Source organism: Gouania willdenowi, chromosome 3 (assembly GCF_900634775.1).
Source record: "Gouania willdenowi chromosome 3, fGouWil2.1, whole genome shotgun sequence".
NCBI lineage: Eukaryota > Metazoa > Chordata > Actinopteri > Blenniiformes > Gobiesocidae > Gouania > Gouania willdenowi.
In genome coordinates, this window is record NC_041046.1 from 24,199,416 (window position 1) to 24,220,361 (window position 20,946).

General features: G+C 38.5%; 2 protein-coding genes across 2 annotated transcripts in view; both read left to right on the forward strand.

Annotated features, from left to right (window-relative positions):
- hipk3b (homeodomain interacting protein kinase 3b) overlaps nucleotides 1-15,074 on the forward strand; it is a 52,833-nt gene extending 37,759 nt beyond the window's left edge. Inside the window, exons 4-16 of the mRNA XM_028473804.1 lie at nucleotides 13-132; nucleotides 501-587; nucleotides 1,582-1,766; nucleotides 1,864-2,023; nucleotides 3,382-3,505; nucleotides 3,598-3,719; nucleotides 3,867-3,991; nucleotides 4,974-5,141; nucleotides 5,235-5,567; nucleotides 6,704-6,850; nucleotides 7,639-7,898; nucleotides 8,974-9,110; nucleotides 10,103-15,074. Coding sequence (XP_028329605.1) covers nucleotides 13-132; nucleotides 501-587; nucleotides 1,582-1,766; nucleotides 1,864-2,023; nucleotides 3,382-3,505; nucleotides 3,598-3,719; nucleotides 3,867-3,991; nucleotides 4,974-5,141; nucleotides 5,235-5,567; nucleotides 6,704-6,850; nucleotides 7,639-7,898; nucleotides 8,974-9,110; nucleotides 10,103-10,561 — 2,427 coding nt within the window. The 3' untranslated portion in view covers nucleotides 10,562-15,074. The remainder of the gene's footprint in view (nucleotides 1-12; nucleotides 133-500; nucleotides 588-1,581; nucleotides 1,767-1,863; nucleotides 2,024-3,381; nucleotides 3,506-3,597; nucleotides 3,720-3,866; nucleotides 3,992-4,973; nucleotides 5,142-5,234; nucleotides 5,568-6,703; nucleotides 6,851-7,638; nucleotides 7,899-8,973; nucleotides 9,111-10,102) is intronic.
- A 2,334-nt stretch (nucleotides 15,075-17,408) lies between these two features.
- The window catches only part of kiaa1549lb (KIAA1549-like b), a 93,532-nt gene continuing 89,994 nt past the window's right edge, over nucleotides 17,409-20,946 (forward strand). The window contains exon 1 of the mRNA XM_028443148.1: nucleotides 17,409-17,908. Coding sequence (XP_028298949.1) covers nucleotides 17,758-17,908 — 151 coding nt within the window. The 5' untranslated portion in view covers nucleotides 17,409-17,757. The remainder of the gene's footprint in view (nucleotides 17,909-20,946) is intronic.

The following is a 20,946-nucleotide window of genomic DNA, read 5'->3' on the forward strand; positions in this document are numbered from 1 at the left end:
TTACCACAACAGATTCGCTACATTTCCCAGACTCAAGGTCTGCCTGGAGAAAACCTGTTGAATTCTGGAACAAAGACGGCGCGGTTCTTTTGTAAAGAGTCCGACTCCCCTTATCAAGCATGGAGGCTAAAGGTGAGGAGCTTTTACATGTTAAATTGCACACAAATCAACACTTTTGTTTTTGCTTTATCTGTGAAAAATATTCATTTGAATTCTATTTTTTTATTTTATTATATGAAACTATGATTAATAGAGACTAGTTGTGGAAAATCTTAAGTAAATTTGACACTTTTTTGCTATGAGCTCATTTGCAGGAAAACTCATCACACCCAAACCAAATTTGAATCAACCTTCTTGTTTTTATTCTTGATTGTCTTAAGCTTTTAATCTGTTTATTGGCACTGAAAATGAATATAATCATATCTCTAGTGTGTGAAACAACACCTTCGCTATTATAGTCATACATGTTTTTTTTAATGTATTGTTTTCTTGTTTTGAAGACCACAGATGAACATGAGACTGAGACGGGAATGAAATCAAAGGAGGCGAGGAAGTACATCTTCAGCTGTTTGGATGACATAACGCACGTATGTCCGCCCCCCCAACCACAAAATCTATAATATGATAGAGAAAGACATATGAGAGCATAGCATATGGTACAGGCTGTAAGATGGAACTTCCCCTCAGTTTAACACTAAATCTAAAAATGTACAAACCAAAGCTCAGGTTTCACTTCCTCTAAACTGAGCACAAGTGGAAATTCCTTTCAGTGACTATCAGCGCTTGTTCTAGTCGATACATTTTGTTAGAGTCAGAATGTTGTCAACATTATTCAGGGATTTAATCTCATTTTTACTGAGAACTTCATCTCCACTATGGTTTCCTTTAACGCAGCCCATCTCATGAATGCACTTAAGGTGATAGGTTCAAAGCTGAATAATAAAAGTTTATTAATAATTCATGTCAGAAATGTCTTTGGTATCATTCATATCCAATTGTAGCCTTCAAATACACAGAATATCTCTTTATACTGTATGTGGGCATCGCCACTTTGGAGATCAGTGTCTTAATATCATGTCCTTGATACGTCACGCCTCCTTATTTTAGGACCCAACCAAAGGTTTTTGTGCTTCTATTTACTGTATATATAGCTGTACATTTGTATTTGGCAATATTCACTACTTTTGACTTTTATCTTTTGTATCGTAGATTAACATGCACTTATTATGAGTTAATAAAAGAAAATCATGTCGTTATCAGGTTACAATTTTTAGCTGTTAAAATCTCTTGATCAACATGTATGCTCTGTATAAACTTTCCTATATTAAATATTTATTAATCTGGATCTAAAAGGTTTTTATTCGCTAAGGACAGTTTTAAAACGGCACAAGGAATTTCACTTGGCATTTGGTGCAAAGAACAGAAACAAAAACAAAAAAACTAACCAGAAACAATAATAATATTGATAAATATAAAGGATGAATGTATACACATATACAAGTGGATTATTTAGATGAGATTGTTTAACACAAAGCCGTTGTCTTCTTTTAGAGCTCGTTTTAATAAATGTTTACATTTCAGGTGAACTTGATGATGAATCTGGAAGGTAGTGATTTGGTAGCAGAGAAAGCAGACCGTCGAGAGTTTGTGGGCCTTCTAAAGAAGATGCTGTCAATCGATGCGGAGGAAAGGATCGTCCCTGCAGAAGCTCTCAGCCACCCCTTTGTGACGATGCAGCACCTGCTCGACTTTCCCCATAGCAACCAGTGAGTCCGTTTCTTGCTAGAATCTATTTATTCCTCTTCAAACACGTCATTCTGAGCTTCCCTCTTAACCTGATCTTTCCATGTTCCTATTTTGTAGCGTGAAGTCATGTTTCCACATCATGGATGTGTGCTGGACTCGTCCAAGTGTGTACGAGGCCCCCAACCGAAATAAAGGTCCCTTCGTCAGACCTGTAAATACAACCACTGCTGCCTCAGCTAACCACCCCTTCACCAAGATAACTACAGTTCATCCTCAAGTACGTTGTTCAAGTGGTAGTTAGCATTGATATGTCATACATTTCCCCAAATAGATATTTAGTGTTGAACCTCAGCTAAACCACATAAGGTCATTTTCACAGCGGGGAAAAAAACATCAGAACATCTGACTCATAGTTTAACAGATTATTGACAATTTTATGTGTTGTTTGGTGGATGTGTTTTTCAGCTGACCAATAAAGTAGACAATGTTCCGGCTTTATGGCCTTTATGTCAACATGCTCATCTTACTATCTCTGCTGTCATGGCAACAAAACCACGTCATGTCTCTGAGGTCATGGCAACGGTACAAATCATCGTTGTTGCTGAGGAGAAAAAAAATGAGCTGATAACCCCCCACCCCCCTGTTTTTTTTTTTTTGGTGGCTTTTTTGTAATGCAAAGCATCTAATAGTTTATTTAGAAAACATTTTTAAACCTTGAGAAATATACAGTAATGACAATGCAATTGAAACATCGTTAGAGTACAGTGTGCAAATCACAAGATTATAATGCATAACATGTGAGGATAAAGGAAACCTGAGGGCTTTTAGAATGGTTTTAATGTTTTTGGTTTACAATTTGTGTGAGTTAATCACACTTTGTTGGATATTTCACCTCCTTCTATTCCCTTTTTTCCAGTTTTGACATGAACCACCTACAGATACTGATGCATTTCAGCCACTTGCACTCTTTTGTCCCAACATTTTTATTTTGTGTCTTACACTGTGCGCTAAATGCCTTACCTCAGATGGAGCAGGATTAACAGGTATTAACAGTTACTTAGTTGAGTACCTGGTTTAAATGTATCACATGCTCAAAGTTGTATTTTCATGTGTTTGAACTAGCAAATTAAAGGGTCTATCATAGTCCTAGTTACCTTTACGGAGTAAATGTGACACTGTGTGCACGAGTGCTGCATGAGTCCCATCCATGCTCAGCTGTTTATATCCTGGGCCCGAGTTGAGTTTATTCTTCTTTAACTATAAATTGTGTCAACGTGTTTCAACTTTTCAGCTTCTCAACATCAGACAAACTTGTCAGGACTGAACAGAAAAGGGAATAGGAGTTTTAGGCAAATTTGCTGCCATATTTATGAAGAAAGAATTGCCTTCTGACAAGGGTTGCTTTGTTGATTTTCCACACAAAAGCTTGTCTTTTCATAGATACGCAAGGTTTCTGTCCAAAATCAGCAGACTAACCTCCGATATTTCCAACAGTGCAGCTGTCAAGGCTCTTTCTGCCTTGAAAACCAACTGCCCTTTTCACACATGCTGCCATCTACTGGCTCTTTAATGCTACTGTTTGTTATTAATGTTGTACTTAAATGGCAAACCTAGATTGTTCCTTTTTTTTTTTAGGGCTTAGCTCCATCTGCACCATCGGTGATACATCCTGGGATACCATTGCAGACAGGAAGTGCTCAGTTTGGATGCAACGAGTCATTTCAACAAGCTCTCATTCTCTGTCCTCCGACTATTCAAGGTACAACAAATAGATTGCTGTTTTACACCTTGTTGTATTAATTAATTTATTGATTTTCTATAATGTCTGACTAATACTCTACGACTTTGTAGGCATCCCTGCAAACACCGCGAAACCTGCTGGCTACTCTGTCCGTATGGAGGCTTCCGTTCCTCTGGTCACTCAAGCCCCATCTATCCAGCCAATACAAATACGACCTGCAGTTATTACACAGGTACAAGCTGGAAATCAGAGTAACAATCAACATTTAAAACCACTAAGCACAGTTTAGAATTAGGAAGAAAAATCTACACAATTCAATAAAAAATTCAGAAAACATAACTGTGCACTAATGCACTAATGCTTCAATGCTTTGTTACAGGCGTGGTCAAACCGTGCACAGCAGATCCTGGTGCCCACGTGGCAGCAGGTGACATCAGGACCTCCACCACCAACCACTTTGGCATCAGATACGGTGGCAGGCTCGCAGAGGCTGGGTGACTGGGGGTAAGAGGCGTCATCTATTTAAGGGAGATACAACTCAATATTTGTATCCCACTTTACCTGAAAGCCGAGTGATGACACTTTAACCTGTGGACATCTCAGTACTGGCTAGATGTGAACTGTTCTCTTGTACAAGGGATTATTAGGGGTGTTGAAAGAAATTGATTCTGCAATATATCGTGATATTACGTCGTGTGATTCTCGGATCGATTAAAAATGTATCCATATCGATTTTTTTTTTTTTTTTACCTTTATTTCAATAAAAATATTGTTTTTTCAATAAAATCTATAAAGAAAGTACTAACTTTCTGCATTTATTCGTTGTTCTAGGCATATATTTCAGTTAAGTTGCACTAAAGTCATGTTGCACTAAAGTCAAAGTTGGTTTAAAAGCCACAGGCAGATTGTATATTACTTTTTTATTTTAAGTTGTTGGCACAGAGTGTAAAATATGCCAATAAAATATATTTCATTCATAATGTTCTCATGAAGGTGTACAAATTTACAGATTAGTTTTTCTTAAGTCATATGTATATATAAAATAATCATATAAAATATACGTTAGTACCGGGATATAACGTATCGTATCGTGACCTATGTATCGGGATATGAATCGTATCGCCAGATGCCAGGCATTACATACCCATAGTGATTATGACTTTTTTTTTTTTAATTAACTTTATACTTATTACTTTATTAATATGCTGATAATTGAGTTACAAAGCTAAACTTGGTTACCATAGCTGTGCAGATTTTACTTATCAATTGCTCGAAGTCTAAAAACAAGGGGCTCATTGTGATGATATTCCTGTTTATGAATTATGTGTCGCTGTGATACAATGACTGCACTGTGGTGATAAAGCCTGCTCTGCTGAATATTTATCATCTATGAGTCATCGTGTCCTTTTGACCAAAACAGATTTATTAGTAATGGTGTGGAAGGCTTTAAGCTCATTTTTGCGGCACTCACTTTTTGTTGTTTCAGAAAAGTGCGTCGCCACGGTAACCATTACAGCTCCATGATCGCACACCCTCAGCCATACCTAACCAACCAAATGACCATGTCCGGCCACCAGCCAATCAACATAGGCATCGCACATGTGGTGTGGCCACAGCCAGCTGCCAATAAGAGAGCCAAGCAATGTGTGAACAGGTATTTTCATTTAACTGAAATTCACTCACCAGCAGTGGAGCTTAAAAGCGTTCATTTTGTTAATTTAGTTTATCATTTCTTCATGTTTTAAAGGGGCAGTAACATCTCCCATAACACAAATACCCAAAATTTAGCATGCCACTCCCCAAAGATGGCTGATACAGCAAAGAATGTGGATGGAGTTGAGAGGGAGGAGGCTACCTGTCCAGAGGAAGCGCACGCTGCTGGACAAGAGCAGGGAGCTGAGCAGGATGAGGACGGCAACGTGGAGAACTGTTGCAAAAGAGAAGCCGACTGCGAGGAGCTTTCAGTGTCACATGAGCAACGGCAGGCCATGCTGATCGCTGACCTTGCAAGTCCGACTGTTAGTGTGATCAGTATTAGCAGCGATGAGGAGGAACACACACCAAGGCACTCTATGGGGGAGTAAGTCGTCACCATCACTCTCTGTTATCTAGAGCAGGGGTTTTCCACTGGTCTCACTCTGGGACCCACATTTGACCATGGTCATTAAATTGTGAGCCTGTTTTTTTTTTTTTTAGAATTCAACCACAAATTAATTTTTTCTCAATTAGCTGTTGAAAACACACGTATATTGTCTTTTTTAAAACATAAATCTATATATTGCATTTCACAGCATGCCTGTCAAAAGAAAAGTTTCTTTCAAAATAAAAGACATGTCCAACATGAGAGCGATTAAGTATTAATTTATTTTTGACCAGCTGTCCGTGACCCACCCAGTACAGGTCCGCGACCCATTTTTGGGTCCCGACCCACCAGTTGAGAATCACTGATCTCGAGCAGTGGTTCTCAAACTTTTTTAGCCCAAGTACCACCTTTGTCTGACTACAACATTTTGGTCAGATTTTTGTGAAAAAACAACTATAGAGCATAATGATGGAATGAATGAGTAATAACACACATTTTAAAGAATCTCATTTTGTAAATAAGTAGAAAGAAACAGTATTTAGTCTCTCCTGAATAGATTTATTTCTATAGTTTGTATTATTTCCGGTCATCTCCCTCCTGATATGGGACCAAGACTGACCCTTGTATTGTCAGTTCATGTTCTAATTAAGATCATTTCTATCATCATTTTGTGTGTTATTAGTGTTGTTTGTACTTTTTATTATTCAGTATATTTTTCTCTTATTTTGTGTGTTTTTGTTGTTGTTTTTGTGTTGTTGATATCATTTCAATTATTCTCTCTCAGTTTGTGTGTTTTTGGTGTCGTTTGGTTGTTTCTTTTATCATTTTGTATGTTTCTCTGTAATTTTTGTGTGTTTTGCAGTGATCTTGTTTATTTTTCTCACATTTAGTGTCTTTTTTTGTCATTTTGTGAGTTGCTGGTAAGACGTTATTATCCCCTATATTTTTAATGCTTTCATTTATTTATTCACTCTCTTTCGCTCTCTCTCTCTCAAGTACCCCTGTAGTGCCGTTGCGTACCCCCATTTGAGAAACACTGACCTAGATTATGTTTTCAATATTCATAAAGAATGAGTCTAATTTAATCCTGATTTTTTATTTTTTATTTTTTTTTTTTTTTTTTGCATTTCAAGATGTAAGGGCAGTACCAGTTGTGAGGCATGTCAGAGCACCGTCAGCATGGAGAGAGTGTGTTCTCTCAGCAGTCCAGACAGTACCCTTAGTACCAGCTCCTCAGCCTCAGCTCAGTCCAGCACCTCACCATGCAAACACCCCAACAGGTAAAAGATCCTAATTAATTATACACTTTTGCTATTCATCTATTAGAATTAATTTATTTCAATTGATGAAGTTTACTATTTAGATATGTGATATACTTGTGCCATAATAACTGCATCGTGTTTATTTAAGAAATACCTTGATCAGATTACATTTTTCACAATGTTATGCTTCAGTAAAGATTTTAACACAGATGTAGGGAGCGGGTTTTTAAAAATGATAATAATTATTATTAATATTAACGTTTAGATTTGCCAGGGTGCCATCTAGAATTTGTGTTAAAGTGTTCTCGATACATTTCATGGGTTAAATCAATACCTTTTCCTACTGGTGGGTTCTTGTCGCTAATTAGCGGTCTAATAAATCATAGAATTAAAAAATAGCAGGTATAATTTGTGCATTTGTTATACTGGTGAATATCAATAACATAGAAGCATGATGATAATAAGCAATTTCACAATGATTCAAAGGTTTTTGTGGTGTGTGCAGTGGTTTACAGTGTTTGTTGTTCAGGAGTAAGCCCATTGGTTGTCATAGGGTTTAGTGTAAAAAGATTGAATGAATACTGATTTGCATGCTTTCTTTAAGAATATATATAAGCTAAACAAACTGGGATTGGTCCATGTGTTGTCTTGATCTTCCAAAAATGAAGATCAGTTATGAATTTGGTTAAAAAGATTTTTAAAAATTCAGTAATAGTACCTATTAATCTGAAATAACTATCACTTCTTTTTGTTGCAACGTGTAAACATGAAGTTTAAATGTGAAATGTCTTCTTCTTTCCCTGCAGCATGTCTGACGACGAACAGGAGAGTGGCTGTGACACAGTGGAGAGCTCTCCTGGCTCTCACGCCTCTCGCCATAGCAACGGTCCCTTCACAGAGCGGCCCTACATCACCAACCGCAACCAGAACTCTGAGCCTCGCGTGGCGTGTGTGGCCCCAGAGACGGAGCCCAGCAAACCAACAGTTCGTACGGTGGTGGTGCCTCCAATGCGCGTGCAAAATAACAGCAACCATCCTGCTGTTGGCGAAACATCTGGAAACACAGGTGAAATAAAACATTACACACACTGATCATGAATGCATTCATCAATTTGTTTTTCATATATATGTTATATGTTGTATGTTCTGTAAACCAGTGGTTCTCAACTGGTCTGGCTTTGGAAAGCACATTAAGCTCTTGATAATAGATGAACTAATGTTTTTATTTATTTAGGTTGAGAGCATAATTTAATCTAATTTAATGTAATTAAATGTATAAGTGAAATATTATAAATGCTTCCACTCAGGTGACCTAGTACGCTGGTCACATGGCCTGGGATTATAGTCTGTTAGTAGGCCACAGACGTCCTCACAGGTGATTATAGGCTACATGCTATGATCGCTGGAGTGGGTATTTGTTTGCGGTCAACAATTTTCATTCTGAGAGCCCCTGTATCTGTGTGATTGTAAAGGTGGGGGAAAAAAGCATTATAAATCCTCAACTGAATATTCCAAACTTTATATGCCATCCAGAAAACATCTGTGGCTGTGTTAAATGCATAAAGGTGTGAAAGATGTTTCTCTCAGGTGGTGAAGTTGAGTTAAGCTATGCTACATAGAGGCTCCATAACAGCTGTGCTCAGTAAGACAGCAAGCAGGTCTTTTTATAAGTCCTTTAAAGGTCAGGGTTCATCTGTAAATCCTCAGGAGAAATCATACAGGCTTAGATCACCATTCACACCACAAGCATTTCGCTCCTCAACCTTTAAACTACTGCAACTGCAGCCCCACATAAAAGGGCGCAGCATCCTATTCTCGCACAGCCAAATGTATTTTTAAATAACGTCCTGACCCCACCATAAGCTCTATGAGTGAGATGAGTTACACAGCCGACCCTGATTCCCTAAACATCTATTTATATCCATCAAGATCAGACGATGGATACCACCAGGCTCAAGAGTCAAGCTAATTAATGACTAGCCTCCTGAGCCTCCTGCTGATTCTCACACTTTGGTGGATGTTTCTGTTTGCTTCTTTGCTGCTGTTGATTATTTGGTGCCGACATCGATTTCTTCATGAACACACAAAATACTCTCACCTCTTCTTACATTATCCCACCCTCCCCCCCCCTCCTCATTCAGTTTTTGAGTCTTCATGGCAGTCCAAAGGGCGAGGCATTCCTGGGCGACATCCTCACCACTCCACTCCCCTCCTCAACAGGCCACCGCAGAAAATCACGCCTGCATTCCAGCAGCAGCAGCCTATTGGCTTTGGGCAGGTATGAGCAGTCACTAACACCTGGTACACAGATTAAAAAAAACACACACATACAAGATATATTTATAGTAAGGGTGAAATAAAATTCGAATTTACGATTTATCACCATTTTTTAGGTGCCGATTTTAATCATCGATTCTCCTTCCTAGTATTTTTTTAAATTGTATTTTTCACATTTTCGTGGGTGGTAACATGAGGAAAACTTGCAGCACAAAGAAGAGTTGCAGCAGCTGTGATTTCTCTTGAGCAAACAAACCAACAACCTGCACCGGTACGATTTAAATTCCGTGGCGAATGGAGTTAGTCATGACCAAAGCTGTATTAAACTCTGCTCCGGACAACATTGATGGACAAGATGAGCAACATTGCTGCTCATCTTGTCCATCACCAGCTTTTTTCACTGGTGGTTTATGTTTATGAGAGGAGAAAAAGGAGTGCAGCATTAGCCAATCAGGACGCAGAACACAATGGTTTTTATTTGTTCATCATGATGACAGAGTTAGAAGAACGTTACGTAGTTTATGAAAAGATACATTTTATTCAATAGACTAGAAAGAAAGACATTATTAAAATGAATTTCTCATCAGCCATTTGAATTGGATCAGTTTACAATTTATTTTATTTTTTTTATTTAACCAGGAGGCCCCCATTAAGATTAAGAATCTCTTTTTCAAAGGATAACTGGCCAGGATAAGCTGATAAACAGACAAACATCTGTTACAATATAAAAAAACATTCGGACAATATAACAATAAATAATTTAAAAATGTGTTGTCTGGGACTTTACAGAAAATCTATTTGAAAAAAAATAATAATAATGAAACTGGCTGGGACAAAATTGATGGTACCCTTAACTTAATATTTATTAAGTTTATAACATTTTTGTGCACTTGTGTATATGAATGATATGAAACGCTGCCATCTAGTGGACAGTAGGACAGTTTGTGGTCGATCAGTGACTGATGTTTCAGATGTGTATCTTCTCTACTTTAGGTGCAACATTTCAGTTCGTGCCATCAGGAGTGGAACGGCAACTTTGCCCACCGGAGGCCCCAGGCCTACATCCCTCCCACCATGCACGGGCACCCCTTCACCCTCTCTCACAGCAGTCCAAACCACACCACCCACCTGGGAGGGCACCCGCACTCCCAGCCCACGCTGCTGTCCTACCCTCCATCTGGTCCTCTGGTCCCAGCTGCTCCTGTGGCCCACCTCCTTGCATCTCCTGGGGCCTCCCGCCCCGTCCTGCAGCCCACCTACAACCTCTCCCACCCGGCAGGCATCGTGCACCAAGTGGCAGTGGGTATCAACACCCGGCTCCTGCCTTCCCCCACCATGCACCCACAGGGCCAGTTCAAACCCCTGTTCCCCCCGCACTCCTATATCGCCTCGCCCGCCTACGGGAGTTTCCCACTCAGCCCCACCAAAATAAACCAGTATCCTTACATGTGAACGTGGCTGCTCAGGTACCCTTCACTCCACCCGAGGGCTAAGCGAGCAAACGCGAGAGATCCAACCTGAACCACAAAACAACACGGTTTTTAATCTCCAGGAACCACGGCACAACCACAGATAAATAAAGCAAGCTATTTTTTTGAATCATGTAGACTTGAGTGTAATTAAACTTCAAGCTTTAAAAAAAAAAAAAAGAGAGAGAGAGCGGGGGGAAAAAAAAAGTTCCAGTGGTGGAGATGATTTGGCAAAAATCAAAAAGGAAAAAAATGTACGAGTGATTGAATGAAAGAATGAATGAGCAGTTAAACTCACACTTAATGTGTTTTGCACATTTGATATATCTTTGCATTGGATCTTCTACGAATACTCCTCAAGACAGGTAAATAATTGGGGTGTTGAATAGTTAGACTTTGCACCCCCTGATCCCAGCTATTTTTCTATATTGCCTTCTTACGTGTGCAAGACACATCTGTATTTGTAAAGCCATCCCTGTTATTAGCTAGAGATCGACAGATGCACATTGTTGTCCACAGTGTACGTTGTACTCCATTTGAAGTATTTGTACCTTTTTGGTGTCTTTTTGGTGTTAGCGATGTCGAGTCATTTAACCGATCTACATAGGGTTGTTCCTCACGCTGCATGTGGTCTTGCATGAGCAAAAATGTAAACGGAAAGATGCGTAGACGTTGCTCTTATTGTTTGTGTCACAAGACTTGCTGCATTGTATAACTGTCCCCAGCCATAGTGCCTTACATATTTGAGGTTGTTAATGTTACTACTTATATATGACCATATACATGGATATTAATGTACTGGACTGCAGCACTTGAAATTCCAATCAGTCGATGCATCCTATGTGTGAGTATATATATGCACTTGTGTATATGTCCATGCATAGCCTGCATGGATGTGATGTATCGCGAATAGCGGTGCTTCTCCTTTGGAGTCGTGTATATTCTGTGTGTGGTTAATTACCTATTTCTGTTCTTATAAGAAGAGCAGCATGCTTTGCTGCTGCGAATGCCTGCTGTTTTATTATAAATGTTTATCTCCTCCCCCCCCAATCCACTTCTTTAGTTCCCGAATGAACTAGTGTACAAAGTGCAAGTACTGAGTATTGCTTAATATTTGATAATCACTTTCTATTTAGTGAAACTCTTACTACTAACAGTATTTGTACTGTTTGAAACTGCAATACAATCTAAGTTTTTTTTTTTTTTTTTCTTTCTCTTTTCCCTTTTTCTATGTATGCAATTTAATTTTGAGTGTTTTCACCTTTCTTTTTTCTTTTTTTTAAATTTGGTTTTTGTTGAAAATGTTTAGAAGTGTGGTGGGCATGGCTTTGATTAGTAAAGGAGAAAAAAAAAAAAAGCAAATTAATTCATGGTATGGAATCTTTAAAGCCTGAGCAAGCCATGCAGTGTTTGATATACACACACACATATATATGGACATATATTATAGAGCTAGACTATTTAGTACAGGTGCTTGATAAGGTGTGAGTTAATTGTGTGCAATCTTCTCATTTATGCATGTGTGACAAAGTTAACTTTTCCCTTTATACCATTTGTGGAAGGCTTGAGGCTTAAAAGTGTCAACTCCTTGTTTTCTACATTCCGTCAGGGAGGATATATATGTATATGTATACATATATATACACATATATATATGTATATATATATATATATATATATACATACATATGTGTATATATATACACATATATATATGTGTATATATATATATATATATATATATATGTGTATATATATATATATATATATATACACATACATATATGTATATATACTGTGTGCATTTTCTATTGATTTTACCAGTTGTGTGTGCATTTTATTGTCTTCTATTTTCAAATGAAGTTGCTTGTGCAGCACCAAAGACTGTAATTCATTCATTTCTCAAGCAAGGTAGCTATTTTGTTTGCATAGCCCTCAGTTATACTGTTGTGGTAGATTGGGGTTCGTTTTAACAAAAACAGAAAAAACAAAAAAGAACAACAAAAAAACAAAACAGTTGTTTTTTTAAAAAAAAGGAGGAAAAAAAACAAAGTTTTGTCTTGCTTATTGGGCAATTAATAAGTTGTATCATTTCTTTATTGAATGTATCATAGATTAAGCTGCTATATGATAATTGCCACTTCAATAGCTGTGAAATTAGGTGATTTCTTACTCCGTTTAATACCAAGCGTTGCAAAATTTGTATAGGTCCCTAATTATCTGAATTAGAAGTGGATTTGATTTTTTGTGTTTTGCGTTGGTTCCTGTTTGGAGTGTCATTGTAACTACTGTATTGCTGATGATAAACATTAGTTGCATTTGTTGTTTCTCGGGGTGCGTGTTTTTGCATCAGTATTTTATCCTTAAATAACCTTTCGGGCTCGTCACTGCATATAAATTGATGTATCGATGTAACTTAATTTTTTTGTATGTTTTCATATTGATGTTTGTATACATCTAAGGCTATAGCTTGCAGGATCGATTTAACTTTTTCATTGTACGTCAACGTTCTAGTACCAGTACTTTTCTGTGAGTAACTGGAGCACTGTGAGATTCCAGAAAAGAAAAAAACAAAAAAGAAAGACAGGGAAAAAAAAAATATGCGTTGGAAAGCTTTTTTCTATCGTTTCCATCAGACTACACTTGCCACTAAGCACTTATACAGGCTGTGAGGCGTGAGCAGGTTAGAGAAATTAGATGGTTCATATAAGGAAATCAGCCCAATAATGTATCCGTTCAACTTGTTTCACCGCTAAAATTATTTGATTGCATTTTTTTTTTTTTTTCTTGCGATCTTTTCTGTTTGGTGTAATATCTGGCGAGAATATCAGTGTCAAACTGAATGTTTTCTTTACTACCTTGTGCTTGGATCGCTCTCCCCTTTACTAGTGTCTCATCCAAATGGTTTGTCAACACAGAAAAAAATAAATAAAAATTGTCCGTTGTTGTTGGTCTAGGAATAAAAAAAAAAAAAAGAGACAGTGTGAACAGCACTGTGTATGTGCCTTGAGATTTAGACCTTGCAAAATTTGTCATGGTGATTCTTTAAAAAACAATTTGCGGGAGGAAGACACAAGAACACAAAAATGTGCGTTATTTTGTTTTGTTTTTAAGAGATTCTTGTTTGCCACCACAAAAAAAAAGATGAAAAAGAAACCCCCGTCCCAAAACGACTCTTGTTTTCTTCTTTAAAACGCGTGTTTTCAGGGAATTGGAACCCCCTGATCAAGATTGTAAACTCTTACATTTTGGCAACGGTTCTTGTCTTGTTTCAATCACCACCAAAGCCTCCTTGTGACAATACACCAGTGTAACACACTCTGAATGATTTGACACTCAAAAACATGTTTGGATTAGTCACTCTGGCTAAACAGCAGATGCAATACTTTACGTAGTGCGGTCATTGCACCACCAAGTGTTCTTAGATGATATCTCCATGCTTCACGTCAGCTTTCATTGTTCACCTGAGCCGAAGTAACCAGAGCACAGTTACCAACACCAGGTTTAATATGTCCCACCAACTCTTGACTTCGAGATGAGCTTCTGGATGTGTTTCTTACCGTCATTATTCTGTCATTCACGAGTCTAATACAGCACATTTAAACCCTATACTGATATGGTTGTATGTTTTAAAAAGTTCTCTTTTTTTTTCATATAAAGCTGTATGCTTTACTGATTGTGCTCAGATGTCATTTTGGGAAAGAAAGCTTTTGAAGACGAGGCATGAACTTGGCAGATTAGTGCTTGAAAATAGTACCCCGATATTTATAATAAGCATGTGGAATATAATATGTTTGGATTCCTTCAAGGGTGTGCACCAGCAATGCACCTGTTAATGCTCCAATATTTGTTAGGGAATGATGGGATGCAAAAGGAGAGACATAAAATAAAATTTAAAAAAAAAGAGTGGTTGATTATTAACACTGAAATTTAATTCAGTTTTTGGTTTCAGATTAAAGAAAACACCACAACAAATTAACAATCTGCTCTGGTGTCATCCCTTTGGGTTCCTCATTCAGAATATGCATTTTTTTTTTAAATTTTCTGGTCATTCGTATCAATTTTAGAGTTAATTCACACTGCAAGTTATGGAATCATCTGTTTCAATTGCTTATCAAATAGACTTGATTATGAAATCTGAACTGTTACTGTTTGAATAACTGTAGATTATTTGTGTCTTGTTTTGGTCATTTTGTTTCCCCTTTTTTGTTTTCCTTTGCTTTTTTAATTTTGTGCTACACTAGTTTGCCATGTAGCAATTGCACTGTGCAATATTTACAGTATGAGAACTGGGAAAACTAACTATGGATGTGATGTCTCTTTACAGTTTGCGATAGTGTTTCCACGCTAGTTCTCAGTGATTTAGGTGTGACCAAGCCTTCTCTAGTTTGTCACATTAAGCGGGTTTTCCAGGTGACTCTTTTGGTGAGTGTCAAAATAAGACTTTATGGTGTATTATTGTTAAGATTCACTTTGAAATAAAAACGTTGAAGCAATTCTGTCTTGACTATTCTCTCCGTGTGCAGGTTTCTTCTGAAACTGACACGTTTTAATAGTTTTCTTACTTTGAAAATGTGTTTTTATTCACATGGACTTTGTAGGACCTTATCTGAATGTGTTTTTTCATTCCCATCTCGGTGCATTATGCCTGTAGTGGACTGGTTTCCTGTCTTGCACTCGTGGGTAAAGTGGCCAATTGTGAATAGTGTAGCAGGTAATGAAGATGGATGAGCATTAATACAGCTGCTATTTATTTCTCTCTATCACACTTAGGAGATACACACGGGTCACTAAAATTTCCATCAAGCAAAGCGTAATTGTCAGCGTTTTGGCTCTGTACACCACCACAATGGGACGATCAATAATGTGCTTTGAGTGATGACTTTGGGCTTAATTTAAGGATGTTTGCATCCAAATTGGATAAAATATAGACAATCACCAAACATGGGCTACTAAGATTAAATCGGGCTTTCGCCTTTAATTGGCCATGTAATGTTAGTACATTATTGGAATTTGTCTTCTGCACTTAACCCATCCCTGAGGAGCAGTCGGCAGCCATTTTGCGGCGCCTGGGGAGCAGTTTTGGGGTTAAGGGACTTGCTCAACATCCCACAGTGATGGCCCCGGTGAGGCTTGAACCGGCAACCCTCCGATTACAAGCCCAGCGTCCTTAACCACTAGGCCACCACTCCCCTTTTTTTTTTTTTTTTTTTTTTTTTTTTTTTTTTTTTTTTTTTTTTTTTTTTTTTTTTTTTTTTTTTTTAGATTAAAAGGGCTACATGCAGCCCCTTTAATGACTAAAACACACTGACAAAATTCACAAAACATTAAAAAAATGGAGAAAAATTCAAAAAGGGACATCGAAATAGACAAAATCACTGCAAAAACACACGATTACTAAAAATAAACAACTGAAAAATATACAAAAAAAAAAAAACAATATAAAAAATGACAGAAAAAAACATGCAACAATAATCTTTGTTCTTTCCTCTACTAATGCTCTGATTCTTCATGTTATGGTAAATGCTAACGTGAATGTTGATACGGTTGCCCAAATCTGCTTAGATGCTACTGAAGGGCCAAATCAATGAATAAAAAATACATAACAAAAAATTGTCTTTTTGAAATAACAGGGTTTTATGTTTAGTGTAAAACAAATATGTAATGTTAAACAGAAAATGTTTAAATATTATGCTTTCCAATGACTGCAAGTGTACAGTCAGTAAAACAGGCCTCTGGTTACTGACATTTAAGTGTTTCTCTAATGGGGGTACGTGACAGAGACAGAGAGGAAAATAGACGAATTAAAGCATTAAAAATACGGCATTTTATAATGTTTATTTTTTGCTAAAAATGATAATCACATTGAATATTACCAGCAACTCACAAAACAACAGCAAAAACACACAAAATAAAAGAAAAATATACTGAATAATAAAATGAAAATACAAACAACAAAATGACACAAAAAAAACACAAAATGATGATAGAAATGAACTGAAAATACAAGGATCAGTGTTGGTCCTACACCAGGAAGGAGATGACTGTAAGTTATAAAAACTATTGAAATAAATCTGTTCAGGAAGCACTAAATACAGTTTCATTCAACAAAATAAAATTCTTTAAAATCTGTGTTATCAGTCATTCATTCCAACATTATCCATATTTCTTTTTTTCATAGTATTCTGAGCAAAATGTAGACGTGAGTCCTAAGGGGGGTCCTTAGCTTCAGAAGTAAGAAAAAAAAAAGGGGGGAACTTCAACCTTTACGTGTGTTATCTAAGTGTAGGACATCATGACTGTGTGTTTACAGCAGTAGAGAAGAACCATAAATCTAACAATGTGCAAACCATTTTGAAAAATAAATAAATTAGACAAATCTAACACACAGGAAGTATCACCCTGCAGCAATATTTTATATTGCAGAATAGACACAATAAAGATGACATAACGTGACACTGACTGTACATCAAAATGGCACATTTTTTCTTTACAGTAATAACAGCTGATGTAACAAAAAAAAAAAAAAAAAAACAATAATAATAAATAAGGCTTAGACTTATTGTTATATTCTGTCCTCTATGAATTCTAATGTGGGCTCAGACTGACATCATGTGGAGGCGCACAGGTACCACACGTCTGAGGATCCATCCACCGTGCACATCTGGATCCGTGCGCTCACGTGCCTTTTTATTAGCGATCCTACCCCAACGTGACTTGGAACATCTGCTTTTACGCGGAGCACGATCCGATCTCAGGCGTTCCCAGCAGAGGTCGTCCTGTCCCACAGGCTCTGAGCTCCAGCCCACAGTGACCACACGGGGCTAATGTGTGTGTGTTGCCTGTGACCAGGAGGACAGGAGGAGGCTGGATGTGAAGGATCCTCCCACAGGCTGCAGGATGTGGATGTGGATCCTAGAGGCGCTGGATGTCTGTCACTGATCTGCAGCTAAATGTCAAACCATGGGCTGAGTGTGCGCCACACGGTTCTGATGATGATGATGATGATGGTGATGATGATGATGATGATGATGATGATGGGTGGACCGAGTGGTGCGGAGCGCTAGGGCGCATTCCTCCCCCTCCTACAGCCGCTGGACACACGACTGGACCGGCGCGTTTCCCGCTTGATCTGATGCATTATTTACGAGGCAAACTTCAGGAACTTATGCCGGGGACATGGCGCTGGGTCTGAGGAGTGTGCGGGCGGCTCATCCCGGAGCAGATGCTGGTGGATGCAGTGCGCAGAGGACGGACGGGATGCTGGTGCACTGTCTGCTGTCTGCGGCTGCAGGGCTGCTGCTGGTCCGGTGCGCTTTGGCTGCTGAAGGTAAAAGAACCAAATCAAATAAAACACTATAGCTCTGTGGGCTAACGCTGCTGAACTGTTTATAATGCATGTGACAAAGGTGTGAACACAAAGATGGATCTGCTGTTCTACACAGTCACCTGGTCCTGGGTGCATGGATCTCTAGCTGAAGTGAATGGAGATGAGGTTAGATGAACTATATGTTAAAAATAATAGAATAACAACTTGTGATTTAGTCACATGTGGTACAGATACTAATGGATGGACTGAGCCTGCTCAGGGTTTTCTTCTCATGTGATGTAATTCTCACCTACATCTCTTCACCTGAGCCTGAGGCCAGTCTGCCTCTTCTTTGTGTGTCTGAGCTCCAGTAGCTTTCACTTATCAACCTCAACATCTTCTCCCAGTTTAGCCTCATTTAACCTTTTAGTACCTTGTTGCCTTGGCAGGGTAATATAGAACACACAATTGTTGTTTCCAGTGAGCCACACAGAGTTATTCTGGGATTGCAGTGCAATCATAGTGCAGTCAGAGCATCTGGGTCAGTCCTAATGACACAAGCTGCACTGAAGCCCACTAAAGGCTGCTTTGGTCTCTGACTATAGAATGGAAACTATCTGAGGTCAGATTAGTCCACCAGTGTTTAGGGGAGAGAGGGAGGACTCTGCTGCTGTTGCTGCTGCACACACACACACACACACAAACACACATCAGGTCTCTGCAGGTGCTCTGGTTTGGCTGCTCTGGCCTTTATTTCACTCAGAGATGAATGTAAAATGGATTTTATGGACGCTTGATCAGCTCCATCGCCTCTATCCAATCTGTAAACAGTGGCTGCTGGATAGTCTCACCTCTGTTGATGCAGTCCTCCTCTTGTTTCTGCTATAACCCCTCCTTTCCCCATAGCACCTTCCCACAGTCAGCACATCCATTCTTAAACATATGAGCCCAGCAGTACCTGAGCCGGTCTCTATCGATTTGGTGACAGAAGCATGTTTAGTTTGAACCCTCGTCTATATCACATTTTCAGGAGAAGTTACTGCACCCTTGAACTGCAGTCTCACATGAGAACATTTTGGGTACGAGGAAACGTTTGCACTTCTAGATGGAGTGATGAGATGACATCAGTCTGAATGGCAGGTTTAGTGGATCATAAAGCTAAAGTTATTCTTGAACATATACATTTTTAAACTATATCATGAATATCATGAACTGCACATTAGAATATGTAACACCTTAAAACATGCTGTACATATATGGGCTGTGTGATAAGGATCAAAATGGCAATATACAATATAAATCTTGATTATTTTAATTCAAATTCAGTCTTACCAGACAGTAGGGGTGTCCCGATCTGATATCGATATCGATTATCGGTCCGATATCAGCCTGAAAATGAATATCGGATTAAAATTTCTGTTTTTTTTTATTTTTTGCAGTTATTTTTTTTTTTATTTTATTCAATTGTAGAATACTGTAGATATGTTGAAGGTTAATATGTATGTAACCAATTGGTTAATAATAAATGGGGAAAGTCTATGAGCTGACACAATCCATCTAATGGCACGTTCACACCAAACGCGTCCAAAGCGTCAACAGCATCAACAGCATCAGGTTTACATAGACAATATATGGTGGACGTGCTTCTAGGGAGCGTCAGATTTCAAGCTTTTGCCGTACATCCGGCGCCTTCAATGCGGCCGATGCTGCTGTTGGGTGCGTTGAACTTTTGGGGCATATCGCGACCAATCAGGAGTAATGAGATGAAAAAACACTAACCGGAGACAGAAGGACAGGCGCTCTTCTGCTAGCATAGAGCGTCTGTAGTTGGTGTCCTGGTAGGAGATGCTAGCGCCGATGTGGGTCAGCAGGTCGTCAAACTACAGACGTGGCGCTGAAAGTGCTGAAAGTGCCTCTCGTCCGAGCGCAGCTCTGGTGAATCCAGAAATGGCGCCGAGGCGCAAATAAAGCCAAGCCACTTTCTTGATAACGGGAGTCAGAGGCGGCGTGTTCAGCAAAGGACCTCCAAACTTTATTCTTCATTCACCCACACTTCTCTAACATCACAATGCACACACTGACAGGAAACACAGCCTTCTCAACACAATGTTCCCCACCACTTCACAGTCACTGGGTGAATTGTGAACGTAACTGATCGCCACAATATCATCCATTATATAAACACCACCGGCAACAGAGAAGCCCCTCCCCTAAACGCGCTCCCTTCCCAACGTGTTTGGACACGCATCCCGAGCATTTTCAACGCTGGTGACAAGCGTCTGATTCAATGAGCACAAGCGTCCTAGGGGCGTTAGGCACGATTTTGACGCCCGAAGTGCGTTTGGTGTGAATGCACCATAACTGTGTTGAAGTAGTCAAAGAAGTGACTCCTGAAACAAGTGTTTTAAAACAAAATAAGCAATAAATAAATTGTATTGATATAGGCGATATTATCATTTTCTATATCCCCAAAATAGAAGACTCGATATGTTTTTAATCTCGATACATCGCCCACCCCTAATACATATATATTTTGGAACACAAAGGAATGATCGTGGGAAAAAAAAGCGCGTAATAGAGACTCAGTTTTGTTGAATATGAATTCCATTCATTCAAAGGTGTGCATTGGCATCTATTCGTCTTCCTTCCAGTTAGTGTGGAAGCGTTGCTGGAATATTCCCACAAGTGAGAAGACACAAATAGGATACTAGCTAAAAATGTGCGATATATCTTTAAAAACATTCCCACCAGTAAGAATATGTCATCCCACGATAGAAATGATTCATTATTACCCCCAAGTTTTTTGTCAACAACTTATTATTTTCTGGAGCGCTGTTCACGGCATGTTTTTATATTAAACAGTAAAAACACTATTGGAGTTATTTTGGCTTTTCATTTTTTTCTTTTTCCCAGAAAATAATGTCATTTTAGGTGAGGAAACAGACAAATTGCATACAATAAAACTACATGCACAAATATATTCCTCAAAATATCAGCCCATGAGCCTGTTTAAACGTATGACTAGTGTTGGATTTATTCAATTTCATTTGTGTTTGTGT